Source organism: Thamnophis sirtalis, unplaced genomic scaffold (genome assembly GCF_051295495.1).
Source record: "Thamnophis sirtalis isolate CommonGarterSnake01/CBP01778 unplaced genomic scaffold, rThaSir2_p1.2 scaffold_6, whole genome shotgun sequence".
Classification (NCBI taxonomy): Eukaryota; Metazoa; Chordata; class Lepidosauria; order Squamata; family Natricidae; genus Thamnophis; species Thamnophis sirtalis.
In genome coordinates, this window is record NW_028261386.1 from 109,683,719 (window position 1) to 109,703,787 (window position 20,069).

Genomic DNA, 20,069 nt, shown 5'->3' on the forward strand with positions numbered 1-20,069 from the left:
GTATTTGTCAATGATTGGATTTCTATTTCTGACTTTCCGTAGAGTTTCAAATCATTATTATTATTATTATTATTATTATTATTATTATTATTCTCTTTAGATTATATATTTGTCTTGTTTGGTGCTGTGAGTTATCAAGGGTCAGTTGGAGTCAGGCACATCTAAACCAAAACAAACAATCCAGAACTATTCATTCTAGTGGACTCGGCACTCTGCAATCTACAGGTGGCAAATAAAGCTGGCAGATGAAAGTAGCCATTCCTTGAGCAATCCTATTGAATTTCGCCATTTCACAACATGATAGATGCCCCTTTCTAGCTATTTTGTTCTTTGCATACTGCCGAGGACACATGAAAGAATGGCAATAGGTGGTCATGACATTACTAGTATTATGTACTTGTAAGTAAATAACTTCCATTCATTCTGCTTCATTGAAAGAGATTCTAGTATTACATATTAAACAGGTTAAAATGAAAAATGTCCTGGCAGTAAATCCAATCTTAGACCAGCAGAATAGGTACTATGAGTCTACTTACAACTGAATGGGTTTCCCAACACATAACCAAATTGATTTGATACAATAAATATGCTTTAAAAAATCACCCAGTGAATACATTATTGAGAAAATCTTTAACTACCCCAGCTAACGTATGCAAGTACAACCTCATAAACTCTGCCTGCCTAACCCACATGACTGCAAAAAGAGACAGAATCTCTCCTGAATCCTACCTGTAGTCCAGAACATCAAAAGACAATTCAAGTCACCAAACAGGAAGGAGGACTCTACCATGTGCTCACTGTTGTCCCCAAAGATTTGGAAAACTATGATAAGAGTATGGCTCATTGTGCCTCCTCAGAGATTCTCCAGGCAAGCAATTATATAGCAACACAATAATCTAAGGAATTGTTGGTGCTCTCTATTAGCTTGACTGTTTGCTTGCAGGCATCTCATTATCCAATTGCAGTGATGTTACATAACTGGGTAATAAAATGTCCTCGAGCAAACAAATAAACAAACTCAGTGATCACTAAGGACTCCACGGTTCAACCCCAAGCTACAGATATTCTCTTACAGTGTCACCCTGACCCTGAAGTCTTCTCCATTCACCCTTGCAATCCCTGAAAGATTGTAATCTATATCTTGAGAATACTTTCTGTTTATGAATACAACTTCCTGACACTTCTTTAGTGTCAAAATCAGCATGTTGAACAAAGCCTAGAAGAAGTAACCAGCTCTTATTGGTGTTTGCCCCCATTAAACAACTATGAGCAGCTTGTTTGTCAGTGATCACACTATTGCCAAAGCAATCAAATTGCAAATAAAGGTAACATTAAATACTTTCCCCCTTATGAACCTACAAAACTGCTTTTACTTTCAGCAAAATACCTTTGTATTACTGTCAAGAAATATAATGAAGAATGCTTTAGAGTGATGCCTGAGACCATCTGCATATTCTTCTAAAGCTACTTACCAGTGTAGTAAAGATGTAATGGTAGTATTCTGTCATCATCCCCATTGCTAAACCCTGTAAAGAAAAATTCAGTATACACATTAACTTTTTAAGAAGTTAGGGTAACACCACTTCATTATTTCTGCAGTTATTCTTATTGCTGTTTTAATCACACCTATGAGAACAATGGAAAGTTCCCATGAGATGAAGATGTGCATAAAAGTATAGGCTAGAATTATACTAAAATTAGGCCAAGCACATCATTCTTAAGCAGAGCAGATAACTGGCTATTAAAAGAATTAATGAAACAAAACTGTAGATAGAAAGATTATTATTAGACTGTTTAGTGTTGCAAATATGAAAGAAGTAGATTATTATTATTGTGGTTGCCAACCAAACAAATCTAATCAAAGATGTAGCATTAAGTTCATTTATTCTATAGTTTTTCATAATATAATGAATACCCACTGAAACATAAATTAAAAACAATTGAGTCAAAGGAGATAAAATAGAAGTGCTGCCAGTTAAATCTAAATCCCCCGCTACACAAAGGAAGGCATGCATCAAATATTATCCATGAACCAACATTTATTTATGTTAATGTATAATATGAATAGTGTGGTATATAAATTTTAATTCAAGTTGTATCATTCAAAAAATACTAACCATTAAATATTGTTTTTACTACCTCCTGAACCTGAACCAACTTTAGCTTCTGATTTTAGGCTTTTCTTTTTTTAAAATATTTTTTTTATTTTTATTTTTCAAAACAAACACAACACATCCTTCTTTACATTCTGCAGAAAGTGTATCAGACTTTTGTACATCTCTTCCACAGTCAACAAACATAATCCATATTAACTCAAGTATTTTAACTCAGATACTTATTCATGTTACCATCATTATACCTCCATTTTCATTTGACTATAATTGTTTAAATGTCCTTCATCATAAAATATACCAAGATTTAATACATAACCACATACTGACATTTCATTTACTATTTCCAAAATACTCCAATAACACTGAACCCTTATGCCCTATTCTAGCTAAACAGCCATAATATTTAATAACAAAATTTTCTAATCCTCCTTTCCAAATCACTGTTTACAATTTACATCCAGTTTCCTTATGTTGTACCCAGACATATATATACATTGTTACCATTATCTCTCCTTTATTTAACTATATCCTGTACAATAATATTTTCCCCCTAATAATCAAGACTTAACTATATCTAACTTAGTTCTTTTTTATTAACCTTTATATATAATCCAAAAGGATTTCTAATGTTCCTTTCATGGGTACCATTCAATATTCATATACAATTATTACTTATCATAACACTACACATTGTGTACATTATTATCATTATCAATTATTTATTTAACTATATCTATTGTCACTAAATTTCACTAAGTTTAACTACTTTTAAATTATACTCTTCCATCTATCAACCTGTATCTTTCCAGTAGCAAAACAGTCTCATATCTTCTGCCATTTGTAGTGTCAGTCCTCTAATCATCTCCTTAATCAACTTTGTATGGACTTCTCTTAGGAACTCCTTGCTTGTAAAATCTCTCATGTAATTTCAATGCCCTTCTTCTGTTTCCTTAATCAGCTTATCTTTGATTATCAATGATATTGCTAATAAAATTTCTTTCTTTAAATCCATAAATTCTTTTGTTTTTTCTTTTTCTATATCTTGCCATCTGGGGTAGATTTCCCTTCCATTTAATTCCTCTTTCAGTATTCCACTCTTTCCATTTTCAGAGACAAACCAATCACCATAAATATCAGCAAACTTAATTTCTTTATATTCATTTTCCTCTTCGATTTTTAAAATTTTAACCACCACTTTTTCCATTTGATAAACATCTCCAACTTCTTCATCATATTTTGCTGTTAGATGCTCTAAGTCTTTCAACTTCTTCTCTATCCTCTCATATGTGTTTGATAATTTCTGTATTTCTGAGAATATGTCTTGCAGACTTAAAGTTTCTTTCTGCTGTTGAAATTGTGCCATTAGCTCCAGATAACAAACACTGCTGCTCTAGCTTGGAAGGTTAACAAGATTAAGCATAGATTCACAATAACATTTTATTTTCACTTTTCTCTGGTTAAATATATACTTCAAAGGGATATCTGTATGCTTTTCTTCTTATCACTCTCTATAAACAAGCAGTGAGATCTTAGAGTGCCAAGCCAGGATAATCAGTGAGAAAAGTAAGAGTGTTTCGTTTCCAATACACAAACCTCCAGCCTCCGAGTATCAGTGTTATTGTTGCAATTTTCTTTGTTTCTTTTTGTATCTTTTTTGTATTTCAAGTTTTAAAAAGGTCCAATTCTTGAATGAGTTAGAAGAAAACCCACAGTAATGAAAGAGGAAAATTTTAGTCCATAGGTTGCAAAGAATAATTAAAAAAATAGAAGAAGAAAACTTAATCCATTCATTTTAAAAGGCTTGCATAAATTCCAACCATGAAGATAGCATTTAAAAAGTAAGATAACCCACTGTCCAAAACCATTCCAAACTTATTTCCGTCGCTTATTTCTTCTGTTCTCTAATTTAAATTAATTTTAAGTTTTTTATAGGCAGTCTCTTTTAAAATTGTAAAAATTCCTCACCAGCTGGAAATACTTTCTCTTTCCGTATCCTTCCATTTTGGAGCAGCCCCGACTTCATCAGCCTAATGGCTGGATTTTTTGTCACCGGCTTGAAGAACTTCTCTTAAATCGATCAGGGACTTTGCGATGTCCCTGAGATCAGCAAGACATATTCTTCCTGTTCACCATCTCTGTGGGATGGTTTAGGTCCGTTTGGACCACCCAGCAGCAAAAGTGTTGATGGCAATCTCAGAGCATTGAGATCGCATGTCGTCTCCCGATTTTAGGCTTTTCTTAATCACCTCTTTGTTTAATAAATAAGAATTCCACTCTCCTTCATGATGTTGTCATTACATTAAACTTGATTAAATAACTCCCAAGAAGTATTTTACACCAAGCAAAAATCGGCAATTAGAGATGTAAATAGTTGACCTGATGCATCTCCAATCATTGGAGATGACATCTTGGTGGAGATGAATAACTGAGCTGTGAACTTGAACTTGCAGAATTTATTTAAATAAAGGACAAGCCACGAGATCACCCACATGTACTCTGGAAGGCTGGTCCTCATAGAAAGCCTATAGGGTCAAAAGGGAATCTGTGAGTAAACTGTGGATAAAGCATCAGGAGCCAAGGAAGAAACAACAAGCTTTCAACCACATACAGAGTCTGTATTAAGGATAATGAGTCTGACTCAAACCAAGGGATGGGCTGCTGGAGGTTTGCAGGGGTTCGGGAGAACCTCTAGATAAGATTCTGTGCAGTTCGGAGAACCCCCAAATCCCACTCCTTATGGGCCCTGCTCACCCTTCCCCTCCCCACACAGCCTGTTTTGGATGCAAGTAAGTGCAGGGCGCACACAGAGGCTCAGGGAGGGCAAAAATGGGCCTAACAGAAGTTTGGGAAGGCTGGAAATGGGCCCGTTTCTGGCCTCCAGAAGGCCTCTGGAGCCTAGGGAGATGTTTTTGCCCTTCCAGAGACTTGAGGAAAGCCTCTGGAGCCTGGGGAGGGCAAAAATGCCCCCCGACCATGGTGCAGGAGGCTGAGTAGGCCATGCCCACCATGGCCACACCCATCCAGCAACCATGCAGAGACCCCCTTGCTAAAATTTTTGAAGGCCACTCCTACCCAAACCCCATTTTCTAAAACACCCTTCAATATAAATATTCTACAGCTAAAAGAGATCTTCTAAACTTCAGTCCATCAAATGCTTCAGGAAAAGTCAAGTTTGTAGTCTGATAACGATTTAAACTAGATGATATATAATTATAATTACATACACAAGAAGCAATAAATACTTATTTTCAGGGCTACTTTATTATTTTTACATATTTTTGTTTGCTTATTTTGCACCTAGGTACCTTGAAAATCCTTGCTTATAAAAAAAAAAGATAATTCAGCAGTGAAAACACTTTTCTATGTACAAAGGAGGACGGCTATAAAACAAGGGCACCAGTCAGCTCTAATCCTTATAAAGCACCCATTTGTTTTTGCTGACATGGAAACTATCAAAAGCTACATTTGTTGTTCACTTACAGCATATTGGTACATTATAAATAATGCAGCTTGGCTGATGGACTAACTTATTGTTCTTGTTGCTTGGTTGCCAGTGGTTTTTTTGTTTTTAAAGGCTAGCTTCACTCTAGTAAACATTTTGGAACCAAATGTTTTAATGCTGGTGAAAAATTAACTGTAGTCAGCAATTTTCGCGGTTTATTTTTTAGGCCATGCAACTTGGTTCTAACTTTTTCTGGGTGAGTAAAAAAAGAATTTTTATCCTTACAAGGAACATTGCTCATGTAGAGATTCTTATCATAGGCCCCATTTTTCTGCCATGAAAGGAAATCTCTTTTGTCTCTTCCCCAGAAAAGTTGTCTCATAGACAAGATGGGTGATACAAAAGCCTAATAAATACAATAAAAGGGTTAGAAACAAAGTTGGTATCTTGAACATAACGGGAACTGCCATAATCATATGTGAGCAGCTAAACTGTGGTTCCCAGCAATGTAAATGTCTGCCTCTTTGGTTGCAAAAATTAGAAAACGATACTAGGGGTCTCCAACTTTGGCAAATTTAAGCCTGGAGAACTTTAACTTTCAGAATTCCCCAGCCAGCAAAGCTCCAATTCTGGGAGCTGAAGTCCCTCAGGCTTAAAGTTGCCAGGGTTGGAGACCCCTGATCTATACCAAAGCACCCTCAAAGTTTAGCTGCAACACTACTGCATCAGTGGTGGGATTCACTTACCTTCCCTCCTGGTTTGAAAATGTGAGCATGTGCAGTGCTCATGCATGATGTTGGGGTGAATAGGTGCAGCCTTCCGCAACTGCCGCTACCAGTTTGCCTGAACCAGAGAGAAACGGCTGAATACCACCTCTGAACTGCATTGTCATAACCAATCTGAGATAATTGTCATGGTACGCTAGCGGCCTGCAGAGCTGGCAGCAGTGTCAGACAGTGAGGAGGTTGGGGAGGAACATGGGCCAGTTCTGGAGTCTGGGGAAGGCTCGGATGAGGGCTCTGTGTCAGAGGCAGAGAGGGAGCCAGAGCCATCTGAGAGTTATGTTCTGCTTCCGGAGCGTCCAGAATTGGACATCAGTGAGGCAGAGGAACAGGGAGAGCCTGTTCCCAGTGTGCACATGCGCAGAGCTGCCAGAAGACAAGAACAGTTAACAGAAAAGGGGCAACTTAGGAGTAAGGGTTGGAGATGATTGGCTCCCCCCCCCCATAAGAGGATAAAGGAGGAGCAAGGCACAGGACCCTTTGCAGGAAGCAACTGTTTGTTCTGGTCGGTTTAAAATCTGAAGCTCCGTTTTGACTCTGTTGTGTGTGGCCTTGCAAAGCTAATTACCAATTACCGTATTTTTCAGAGTACAAGACACACCAGAGTATAAGACACAGCAAGGTTTTGAAGAGGAAAATTTAAAAAAAGGTTTTGCACTCTGCAAATCTCCCCAAAATGGCCCATTTTTCACGAAAACAGGACTGGGCCATGAATAGCCACTTGTAGAGTACTCCAGGGGGGGGGCAAAAATGAGCAAAAAAATGGCTTGTTTTTTGCGAAAATGGGCCCATTTTTTCTTTAAAAATGGCATGGATAGCCTCTAGGAAGCTTATAGAGTGCTGCTGGGGGCCGGGGGGGGCAACAAATGGGGCATTTTTCACTCATTTCTGCCCTCTCTAATTCACAGCTGTTGAAATGAAAAGAGGGCTTTGGGGACTAAGCATGTGCTTTTTACTGTCTCAGGAAGCTTAGGTCAGAACAATAATATTCATTTTGAAAACTTGTGGAACAGGATGCTGTACAACATGACAATATATCTGCATGTTGAACTCTCTAAGATTCTGGCTGCTGACTCTTAACAGCTCATGATCTATCCTGTTTATTTAAAGGTGGGTTTCCATACCTTTCCTTTTACAGTGGCTATATTTGTCCAACTTGTCTGACTAAAACATGGTTTGATACTTTGGAACGCACCATATACTGCAAGTTTAGGGCACTTGCAGACAAACAGCCTTTCCACTTTGCAACAATTTATTTATTTATTTATATTTATTTATTTATTAAATTTATAGGCCGCCCAATCCCAGAGGACTCCAGGCGGCTTACAAAGAAAGAAGAAAAAGAAAAGCAAAATAAAAGAATAGTTTAAAATTCACAACACGCATACATTCTAATCGGGGCTGGACCTTGACAATAAGGCCTGCTGGAACAGCCAGGTTTTAACAGCTTTCCTGAAGGCCATGAGAGTGGGTAAGGTCTGGACGTCTGGGGGTAGCTGATTCCACAGGGTCGGAGCAGCCACAGAGAAGGCTCTCCTCTGGGGGGCCTGCCAGCCGACACTGTCTGGGTGATGGCATCCGAAGGAGGCCCACCCTGTGGGATCTTATCAGCCGTTGGGAGTTGTGTGGCGTAGGCGATCTCACAGATACGCTGGTCCTAAGCCATGTAGGGCTTTAAATGTAATAAACAACAACCTTACACATCACCAATCCATCTGAGATCTTCTAGAACTCCATTGTTTGCTGCCTAAGCCTATCTAGAGAATCCATGGAGCTCATAAAGATCAAGAGCCCAACAGCAATTTTCTCTCTGAACTGTTGGCCAATCAAGACTCAATAGGGCATACATGCTCTTTCCCTCTTCTTATAAAGCTAAAATGTTTAGCGATCCCTTGCAGGGATTTCTTGGCTTATCATGTTTAGTATGCAAGCATTGTGACTCAATTAGCCATTCACACAAGTAAACCACTGTGGCACAGTTATCAAACTTGGGAAACAAGATGATGAGTTGGGTTTTTTTGGAAGAGAATCCTAAAACAGAACTTAACATACAAAGAAGGAATTGTTCACAACTTTTAAAATGGAAAGCTTAAAGAAGAAAAAGGGAAATAGTTACAGTAAATATCTTATACATGCAGGCTTCCAATTCTGATGTCATTTGCTTATTGGGGCTCATATTATACTAGACTATAACTGCATTTTTAAGTCAGCCTCTTAGTTTATGATTCATTGTATTATGTGAACCCTAGTAATCAGGTTAAACCATTAAACTGTTTTGGTTAAACATAGTTTATGTTATATAACAAAGCTTGTTTCAGTAAGCCTCAAATTTGGTGTTGTATTCTTTCAAAATCATTTTTTTTACTAGTTTTACAAATGGAATCACATGCAAAATAGAGGATCAGGCCAAATATATATTTCTGAGCATGTTACTCCAACCCAAACTTTGTTTTTAATATCAGTCCAAAGATAATCATTCCTGATTAACTTTGCTTTCTTCATTTAGCAGCCTAATTTAGAGAGAAGGTGGAAGGAGAGAGGTAATGAAGAGTTGACACTCCATTTCCACATACCACTATTCCACATTTATTTATGAGAAGATTTATGCGAAGATTCCCATCTATCTTCTCTTCACTCTTGTCAAGTTGGATCAAAGTTCATCAAGAACATGATATGGCCTTGAATAGGTTAAATAATCTGGCACCATTTCTGTATGCAGGATTTAGAAAACATTATTATTGGTTTGTATAAATGTATATACTCACTCAGTTTCTAAGATACCATGCAGTTTGTGAATTAAAAATAGAATATTAAATGAACCAAGAGTGCTGGTTCATTACATTGACTAATTATTAATCATTAGTTGTGTTTTTAATTGGGATTTGGTAACATGGTCATAGCAACTTCTTTTCTTTTGAAATTATCTCTCTTATCCACATTAGCCTCTCTAATACAAGTAGTCCTCAACTTATAGTTCCTTTAGTGACTGTTGAAAGTTACAAAAGCACTGAAAAAGGGATTTATGACCGTTTTTCATGCTTACAATCATTGCAACATCCCCGAGGTTACATGATCAAAATTCAGATGCTTGGCAATTGACTCATATTTATGACATTTGCATTATCCATGGTTATGTGATCCCTTTTTGTAACCTTCCAACAAGTGAAGTCAATGGGGAAGCCAGATTCACTTAACAACCATGTTACTAACTTAACAACTGCAGTGATTCACTTAACAAAAGTGACACAAAAGGTCAGTAAAATGGGACAAAGCTCACTTAACAAATGTCTCACTTAATAACCTAAATCTTGGGCTCAATTGTGGTCGTAAGTAAGGGACTACCTGTACTTTGAGAGATTACTGAATTTTCATTGAAAACTGGAATTAAAATACAATGTTTTATGTAAATCAAAATACATCTGAACAGATGACAATATCGACACATCCATGGTATCACAGCTTTTATCTTTCAGTCTGTCTGAACCAAATTAAAAGCCAATTGTGTTTTCTTCACTTCTGGGGATTTGAAAGGCTGAGAACCAGGAATAAAAATCACTGCCTTGTTTTGAGCTGCCAGAGATCCTAGGATAACCAAAAACAGCAACACCTTATTCCCACTGTAAACCAGAGAAGGAATTATAAATACCATGGATGTGGAGTTCATTTCTTGATGGAAAAAAAAGAGAGGAAACTATCAGAGATTAACCAATTTCACTCTTAGCCATTTTGTTATTTAAAAAATTGAAAAGTTTCAAGCCAGAATTTCCGTTACAGGATCTGCTAAGGAAGATGAGTTCAAGCACACAGAACCGATGAGGCAAAATCTCTCCAAAGAAGAAACAATGTGTTACCAAGTTCAACAGAATAACAACATTTCTTGATGAAATCCATTTAAAATAGTTCCTCTTGTACTGTGTATGAACTTTAAGTAAATCAGTTCAACTGCCAAAAAAACTGCTACAGCATGTGATCACAGGGGCGAGAAGGTCATTGTGAAGTAGGACCTGTGAAGGTTCCTTTTCGGATGCAAAGTAGTTCACTCATCTCAGCACAGAAGAAATTGAATGACGGTACTTGAGATAATATGTAAAATTAAATAATCACAGCACATTAATAATTGGAAATGAAAAGGGCAGGCTTGTACCTTGAAGTAAATCAGGCAGCTTTTTAGAATATTTATGGTAGTGGATAATCTATTTTCTTTGAATATTAAGCTTAGAAAATCAAGAACTCATTCAAGAATGAGTTTTAGAAATTTTCTATTAGTTTGCTTGTATCAAGAGCCTTCTTCAATTGTTCTTTAAAAAATTGTTGAAAATATAATCATGCTATCTCATATCCCGAGGCTCTATCTGAATTTTCCTCCTGATTTCACTCATCTCCTCACCTCCATCAGGGAGATCTAAGGAAGAACTGAAAATCACATTTGATTGACCTTAGCTCTTTTTCCAGACTGAAACTCTGGAGCATATTATTTACCAGTTCAGCTAACTTCACACCTCTTCCTAAAGAAAACAAAAAACCAGGGACATGAATAATGGGAGAATTTGGAGGGTGGAGTCCTTGTACACAATCCTTTCCCCTATGTTCTTTGAATTTCCCAAGTCCATTAAGAATAACTGAAGCATTCTTCTATGTGCCTGCTACTAGGCCAATCATACTGACTTCAAAATGTCTATTGTCTCTAAGAAAGAGTAAAGGTAAAGTTTCCTCTTGCACATACATGCTAGTCATTCCCGACTCTAGGAGGTGATGCTCATCTCCATTTTAAAGCTGAAGAGCTAGTGCTGTCCGAAGACATCTCTGTGGTCCTGTGGCCAGAATGACTAAATGCTGAAGGCGTACAGAACACTGTTACTTCCCATCAAAGCAGGTTCCTATTTTTCTACTTGCATTTTTACATCCTTTCGAACTGCTAGGTTGGAAGACGTTGGGACAAGTAACAGGAGTTCACTCCATTACCTGGCACTAGGTATTCAAACCACCAAACTGCTGACCTTTCTTGATCAACAAGCTCAGCATTGTAGTCACTGAGCCACCACGTTCCCTAAGAAAGGGTAAGGGAAGGGCGAAAGGTATGCTTACCTGTTTTAAAATACCTGCTGCCATCTCGTGACTGCAGTCAAAGATGACGTGAAATTCTTTGCCCCTTTTCATCTCCTTGAGCAAGGGCTTGGCATCCTTGGTGTCAGAGGGTAATTGGCGAATTTTTAGACGCAAATTGTACCTTGATGGAGCCTTAATAAGTTCTTGCAATCGAATGAGACCTTTGTTCAGAAAAATGAGATAAGACAAAGGGTTTCAGAAGGTACATTATAGAAAGAACAAAGGGAAGCTATCAAAATGTTAATAAACTGACACAAGAGCTTTTAGCTTATCATCACTGCTGTATTCTAAAATGTGTTTCCTTTTTATTTACTCACTATTATGTAAAGTATGTACATAAACCAACATTTGAAAATGGTATATGAGCATTTCCTTGCCAAAGCCTCTCCCTTTCCTTCTTTGCTAATATTGATTGAAAATAAGGAGCTCAGTTTACCCCCATGAAACAAATCTTCATTATCTGAGAATTATGGTAATTTTCTACCTCATAATATGTAGCGGTATATTAATTGATTAAACCAATATGTTTCTCTAATAGTTTGTAATCACCCTATTTTAAAAGTCTTGCATGTAGATTTCCTTCATTAGATTCTGCGTGGACCATCCTCAGATCAGCTACATCAATGTTCTGAAGATATTTAGCCTCCTTAATCATATAATTAGGATTACTTCATTCATTGAAATAATTCAGTTATTAAGTTATGCATGGCAGAAATTAAGGCTGCCATATTAGAGATTTTACCAGGTGCACTGACCGCTTCAAGGATTATATATTTACACTTGGAAAAAAATAAGGCACTTAAATATTGCAATAGAATATTGTACTTATAGTACTTAACAAGCCAGGCAAGGGTTAAGTCTGTAATTTCATGTTCATATTCAACACAGATTCAGCTGTCTAAAAGGTATTACCATCTGCAATAGGTAATGCCTTGCAATATGAATTCAGGATGGATTGATATTATAAATTATGGGCATACATCCATTCAGATTATTTGATATATTATTAACTGGGTGAAAGTTTCCCTTGATACCAACCAAATCCCTTGTCCTTCTTATAATAGATACTTTTTTATTTAAAATTTATACAAGTAAGAAGTTATATGTAGTTAGGTGAAGTGTCAACCATCCAACATAGTTTGACTGATCATGATGTTCACCATAACACTCATATTCAAATTATCAAAAAGGTGCTCAATGCGTTCTCCAAACTTTCAAAAGTTCCCCTTGCAGAAAAGATAAATGAGTATAAATCGGGACTGCTAAGAATATTAGTGTCAAATCTATTTCCCTCAGAATCTTGACTGCATTCTCCAAATTTGGTTCTGAACTGTAGTTTTTAAAATGAACTAGAAATTCGGACTACATGACTGAAAGAAAATTTGTATTTGATTTTATTAAAAATAAATTACTTTATATCAGTTTTACTTTTTGTCTGATTTTTTAAAAACAGACTTTACTGAGTTTCAGAAAGAAATAGAATACAAAGTAAAATAAAAAGAATGATTAGGAGGGGAAGAGACCAAATGGGTAAAGAAGTTTAAAAGTGACAAAAAATATGGAAAAAATACAAAAGGAGAAACTTTTGACTTTCTTCAGTATAGATACAAATGTATAATAAAGTACCTTCTTGTTTTAAGTCAAAACAAAAAGGCAAAAACATAATATTAAATTAATACACAAATTGAATAATAAAAATAACACTACAGCTATATAATAAAATAACCTTAGTCTACATTTTAAAATAAAAAGTACAAGATATATGTCAAATAACAACAATAAAATACACAATATTTCTACAATCAGATCGAATTGTCAAGTTTTTGTCAGTGTTTTTAAAATACATCTTTCATAGGTCAAACATGACCCGGAACATAGCATAGTTACACTATTCTATGCAAATGGTTACTTAGAATTAATTTTGGGGATTCAAACATAGTGGAATAAGAACTGGATGAAAATGACTTTCTTTAAAAATGATAAATGTGTTCTCTACATACTCTATAGCTTTGGTGATGTTTGTTATATGTTTACATAATTCATAGACCTCTTGAATTTTAAATATTTATAGAATAGAATAGAATAGAATAGAATAGAATAGAATAGAATAGAATAGAATAGAATAGAATTCTTTATTGGCCAACTGTGATTTGACACACAAGGAATTTGTCTTTGGTGTATATGCTCTCAATATACATAAAATAAGAAAAAATACATTAATCAAAAATCATATGATACAACACTTAGTGATAGTCATAGGTTACTAATAATCAATCAAATCATACTAGGAAACAAATAAAACAATATAAATCATAAAGATACAAGCAACATGGTTATAGTCATAAGTAGGTGGATATAGGTAATAGGAAGGATGAAAAGAAGAATAGTAATACAGTCTTAGTAAAGAGTTTGATAGGAATTAGTTGTTTAGCAGAATGATGGCATTCGGGGGGGACGGGGGGACGGACTGTCCTGTGTCTAGTTGTTCCAGTGTGCACTGCCTTATAGCATCATTTTGAGGGTAGAAGTTAAAACAATTTATGTCCAGGATGTGAGAGGTTTGTAGATATTTTCACAGCTCCCTTTTTGACTTGTGCAGTATACATGTCCTCAGTGGAAGACAGGTTGGTAGCAATTGTTTGTTCTACAGTTCTAATTATCCGTTGAAGTCCATGTCTGTCTTGTTTGGTTGCAGAGCCAAACCAGACAGTTATAGAGGTACAGATGACAGAGTCAATTATTCCTCTGTAGAACTGAATCAGCAGCTCCTTCGGCAGTTTGAGCTTTCTGAGTTGGTGCAGAAAGAACATTCTTTGTTGTGCTTTTTTGATGATGTTTTTGATGTTAGGTGTCCATGTTAGGTGTCCATTTTAAGTCTTGAGATATGATAGAGGCTAGAAACTTGAAGGTGTCTACTGTTGATATTGTGTTATCTAGTATTGTAAGAGGAGTATAGGAGAGTTTCTCCTAAAATCTACCACCATTTCTACAGTTTTGAGTGTGTTTAGTTCAAGATTGTTCTGGTTGCACCACAAGGCTAGTTGTTCAACCTCCCATCTGTAAGCAGATTCATCGTTGTCTCGAATGAGGCCAATCACTGTTGTATTATCTGCAAACTTCAGAGGGATCTTTTAAAATGCAGCCATTGGTATATAGAGAGAAGTGGAGACAGACACAGCCCTGGGGGCTCCTGTGCTAATTGTACAAATATCTGATGTGATTTTTCCTACTGTCACCTGCTGCTTCCTGTCTGTTAGGAAGCTTATGATCCATTTACAAGTGTGGTCAGGTATAGCTAGCTAGTTTACTTTAGTTAGAAGAATATCTGGAATGATTGTATTGAATGCTGAACTGAAGTCTACAAAGACGACCCTTGCAGAGGGCTTTGGAGATTCAAGATGTTGTAAGATATAGTGCAGAGACATATTAACAGCATCTGATCTATTTGTTCACTAGGCAAATTGCAAGGGCTCTAACAGCAGATCCATGATGGTTTTCAAATTAGCTGGTGATCCAGCCAGATTAGCTGGTGATCCAATCTTCAAAAAGCAACTCTGGGTGACTTACAATTTGTAGGAGTGTAAAAATCAAACCTGGAAAACCGTAAAAATATCCAAAAATATCCAAAACCATGCTTTTACCATTTAGGAAAATAAGTAAATAAATTGTTTAAGCGGTGTGTACTGTTCTTAGCTCATTACTACACAAAAATAAGAAGTAATATTTTTCATTCTTAGTTGATAAACATTTACTAAAAAGTTTCTTGATAAATGAGACCACAAAAATGCTAAGAAAACTATTAATACTGGGCTACAGAAAAACGGATTACCTGGAAGCATCTTAGCATGTTTTTAGTAAGACAGAGTTATTCAGTTTAGTTTCCAGCAAAAGGCTTTTGGCATCACAGTATTTATTTTCTTTTCATAAATGTCATTTTCTCTGCTAGGGTCATAATGCATTCCCTGCAAACCAACTTCCTGATTATAGCTGTCTTCAATTACCAATAGTCTTTGACTTACAGCCTGTCATTTAACAACTCTTTGGAGTTAGGATAGCCTTAGAAAAGGTAAACCAGTTCTGGCCCATACCCATTTAGGAGATTGGGTTTGGGCTTATAATTGTATGATTTGCTTCATGATCACTGTAAAAACATTTGTAATATTAGGTCAGGTTATGTGGGTGCCTTGACTTACAACTGTCATGAGTTACAACTGCAATTCAGGTTCAATTATGGTTGTAAATCAAGGACTACTAGAAGTGTAGAAACCAAAAGACTCATCAAGTGACCATTCCAATTAAATCCAACGTCATCTGCTAATACAGCTCAAATGATTCCTTTTTCCTTCATATACTTGTGAATTCAAAGTTAATCCTTGAAGGAGAAAAACTGAATGTGCATAGGCTTTTAAGTGAGCCATGAATACAATTTACATGGAATTCAGCAAACAGATATTAATGAAAAACTTTCAGTCTGGCAAATAGATTTCCTAAAGGCCAGTTTCTATAATCCTTGAACAGGTTTTATAGAAAAACAATTTTGCAAATAATTCAGAAAGATGATGCCAGTAAAGTCCATTTTGTGACAGCAAACATGAGCCAGCCCCAGAACTTCTGATTATCACCTATGAGACTTGGCTTCCAATTTCACTTCAGCAGTTTAAAACTGTGAAATTAAATTAATCTAACTATATATCATATAAAACAAAACAGGAATAAAATAATAAGCATAACCTTGTCCCAATATGCAAACTAGGTAAGCAGGATTGTAAATTACCATGTTTTGATGCTAGATTACTTCTTGCATTATGTCTGCTATATTTTCTGCTAAGATGTTTAATGCTGAATACATAAGAAGAGTGAAGAGGAAGAAGAAAAGAATAACAAATCAACCTATCACTAATTGATTATCAACTGTGTTCTACAAATTCATCCCCAGAAATTTACCCTTATACTCCATCATCAGAAGGTGATGTATTAACTGTTCACAAATGTTGACTACATGAATGGATTATCAATGAATCCGTAAGAATGCCTCACTGAAATCTATTTAAAGAACTTAATTTATAAACATTCAGTAGAGTTTTCTAAGAGCATCTTGGAAATATTTAATAGAATTCTGCCAACCATGGAACATTGGAATTCTTCAAAGCTATAAGAGAAGACAAAGAGGAATGACAGAGAAGAAGAAATGAACAAACACTAGAATAGGTAGGAATTAAGGAGACTGCATTCTGCTATGTTATTCCATTGGCGCAACTTGCTCAGTGTTATATGAAGTGATTGACACTGTTCTCTAGGATTTCAAACTATTCCAGCACTGTAAACATTGGGAATTGAAGCTGGCACCTTCTTCATGCAAAGTGAAAATCTCACTGTTTAATAAAATATATCCTGGCCAAATAAATATGTTTATTATTAGTATTGTAGGCTAAGGTACAGGATTTAAATTTGAGCAAACATAGCATGCTAACAAGAAGTTTAAAAGGAAGCTGCACCAATAAATGATAAGACTGAACATTTGTCTTCTCTCTAAAGGAGAAAAAAATCAGATTTCATATGTGTACTAAATCTTTTTTTAAAATATTGTTTAATCTTTTTTTAAAAAAATTAATCTTTGGTTGGTTTGTTGGGTAAATGGGTCATGCATAACACTAGGTAAGCATTGAGTTAAGAGGTTAATTCATACATTGCACTCAGAAAGGTAAAAAACATTATAATTCAAGAGAATGGTCCTAGAAGTATTTTACAAGAAGTTTCATCACGAATCTATAATGTCCTGTATTTTATAATCAAGAAGTAAACCAAAGATCAAACCCTTAAAAACAAAGAAAAGCTATTAATATCTTATAATTTGCTGAAAGTATTCAAACTTTTCAGCCCAGGTGGCATTTCTCATTTCCTAGAAAATATGCTCCATTTAAGTCTTCCATCTATTTCCCACCCCACTCTGGTGGTAGAAAATAAACAGATAACATAAATGTAATTGTGGTTCCTGTGTATTTCTCATGCTCACGAGAGGAATGGGAATTGTAATCATAATGCAGGTATCAATGGTTATTGATTAGTTTATATTTGACTGTCACCTGTATTAGTTGATCTGAACAAACTTAACACTGAGCTAAATTTAAATAAGACTGACAATCAAGTACAAGTTAATTATGCAAATAAGAAAAATACAGTTTAAAACTGAGTCTTGGAGAAAAAGAAAGTAGCCACATTATACCTTAATCCAACTTATCTGTTTCATAATTGGAATGTCAGAATTGAAAAAGTTCTTTCTTACTTTTTCTTACTCAATTCATTTGTTCATTAATTCAGTCAACTAGTAGAGCTAAAAATGGCACTGGGACTTATTAGCATCTTGTACTTTAAAAACTGTCTGACAATGCACCTTTATCTGCCTGAGTTTTCGTTTTCTAATATTATTAATTGCTTGGCAGTCCTGTCTTTTCTCCAGAGGTAGACATATTTTTAAAAAAAATAAATTTATAAATAAATACAGGGCTATTAGAAGACTCATTGTCCACAAAAACAATAAATGGTAAACCTGTAACCAACAGAAAAGGTACTCTGTATTTAAGCATGCTGTGCTAACTATAGACAGTAATAAGATAAACTCATCAGATAATCAGGGGATAATTGTACCAGTAAGAGCATGTTTCTTTTAAAAAATGAATGGTACAATGAAAACTGAAGTACAAAGTTGAAAGACCCAGGGGAATTAGAACAAAACATAATAAATCAGGGTAAGCTAATTGTAAAACAATTCTAGATGTGATTATAGTAGTTTCTAGGTTTCATGCAAAATTCCTCCAGGGAAAGTGGTGAAGGAAGATCTGATTTTTAAAATTATTATTATATTTCTATCCTTCCTTTGTTAAATTGCTCCACTCAAGCAGGCAAATACTGTATACATACCAGCTTTCTGTTTTTTTCAGATTCGCAACCCTGTGAGATAGGTTGGGCTGAGAGAGGATAACTATCTGAAACTCATCCAGCCAGCTTTTATACCTAAGGAAGGTGTAGAATTTCTTCAGTGGTGGGTTGCTGCCGGTCCTGACCGATACGGCCGTACCAATAGTGGCCTGGAGCAGCTGAGAGGTTACTGGTACTGTGGCTCGTTTAGCCCACCTGTCCACCCGTGCTCTATAGCTGTATTTTATGCCAAAAGGCACACTGCAAAAGCACGCACGCACCCCCAATAAGCAGCTAGGTATCGCAGGGGCAGTGGATTGCGCATGCACGCACAGCGCACATCAGGCACATGCACAGCACATGTTAGGTGCATGCACAGTGCATGTCAGGCTTGTGCACGGACAGACTGCGATCAGCATACTGGCAGAGATGGTAAGAGCAACCCACCACTGCTTCACTTCTACAGCAAACTGGCTCTCACGTGATCTTATTAATTTTATTATTCATTGCAGTAGCAAAAGTGAGAGGCAGAATTGAAAATTAACCCTGCTCGACTTGTCATTCACACATGCTGTCCCAAAAACCACTCAAAAGTTTTGAAAACTGAGTATTAGAATGAGTACTAGTAGAAGAAGAAAAAAACCTCTGAGCATTCTTCAGAAGAGGAACTGTAACAAGGAGACTCTGGAGATGAGAAATGCTAAAATCATTATGCTATGCTAAAATACTAAAACCATTAGGTTTCAAAAATCATACACTCTCCAGCAGCTTTTCTTTCAGCATTTCAAAGTCTATCCCCTGTAAAATCACTAGAGTGGTGTTGGAGCGTAAGTCATTGGCTGTGTTCTGATCCAGCTTCCTTAAAAAGCAAGAAGCAAAGTCTTGGTTCCTGCAAAATTTCTTTTATTTACAGTACACATTCCTCTTTTGTTTCCCATGGGAGGGTCCAATCACAAGGTGTGGCTTTACTCTTATGTCGACCCTGCTTTCTTAGTTGTTCTTGCCTTCTGGCAGCTCTGCACATGTGCACACTGGGAACAGGCTCCAGCTGTTCCTCTGCCTCGCTGCTATCTAGCTCCCTCTCTGCCTCTGATGCAGAGCCCTCGTCTGAGCTTTCCTCAGCCCTCAGCCCTGGCCCATGTTCCTCCCCAACCTCCTCACTGTCTGACTCTGCTGCCAGCTCCTCTGGCCACCGGCAGGCCAAAACAGGATGAATGCATGGCACCAATGACTAAGGGTTGATCTAAACTCCCATTAGTTTATGCATAACCTTAATGAGCATGCTTGAAAGAGATGCTACAGCAAAATAGCCTTGACAGTAAAATATATGACAGTTGTTAGCTGAATGCATGTTCTGAAAACTGTTCCCTAAACTGCCAAATGTGTAGGATGAGGATTTATCACTATGCAACACAAAAGGGAGCTGAATCCCAATGAGAACATTTTCAGAGATGGAAGCTGATAGAGGGGAAACAATGATTTTCAGAATTGTTGACATCCACATAAAAAAATTGCTTTGTACATGTATGGGGGAAGGAGGAGAAAAACGGACCTGCTATTGTGGATGTTAAAAATAAATAAACTCTTTAAGTGGTTCAATATTTAGAGGAAATATGAACTACGAAACATGAAATAATCCAGTTCAGCAAAATCATATGTTGAGCTGTGATTATTGCAATTGCACAGCAAACTTTATTTATACAATGATAA

The 20,069-nt window shown here is 36.3% G+C and overlaps 1 protein-coding gene across 3 annotated transcripts in view; it reads right to left on the reverse strand.

Annotated features, from left to right (window-relative positions):
* GRIK2 (glutamate ionotropic receptor kainate type subunit 2) overlaps positions 1 to 20,069 on the reverse strand; it is a 513,484-nt gene that overhangs the window by 261,338 nt on the left and 232,077 nt on the right. For all 3 annotated transcript variants that reach the window (XM_087718717.1, XM_087718715.1, XM_087718716.1), the window contains 2 exons: positions 11,424 to 11,605; positions 1,473 to 1,526 (listed from right to left, as the gene is read on the reverse strand). In XM_087718717.1, coding sequence (XP_087574843.1) covers positions 1,473 to 1,526; positions 11,424 to 11,605 — 236 coding nt within the window. The remainder of the gene's footprint in view (positions 1 to 1,472; positions 1,527 to 11,423; positions 11,606 to 20,069) is intronic.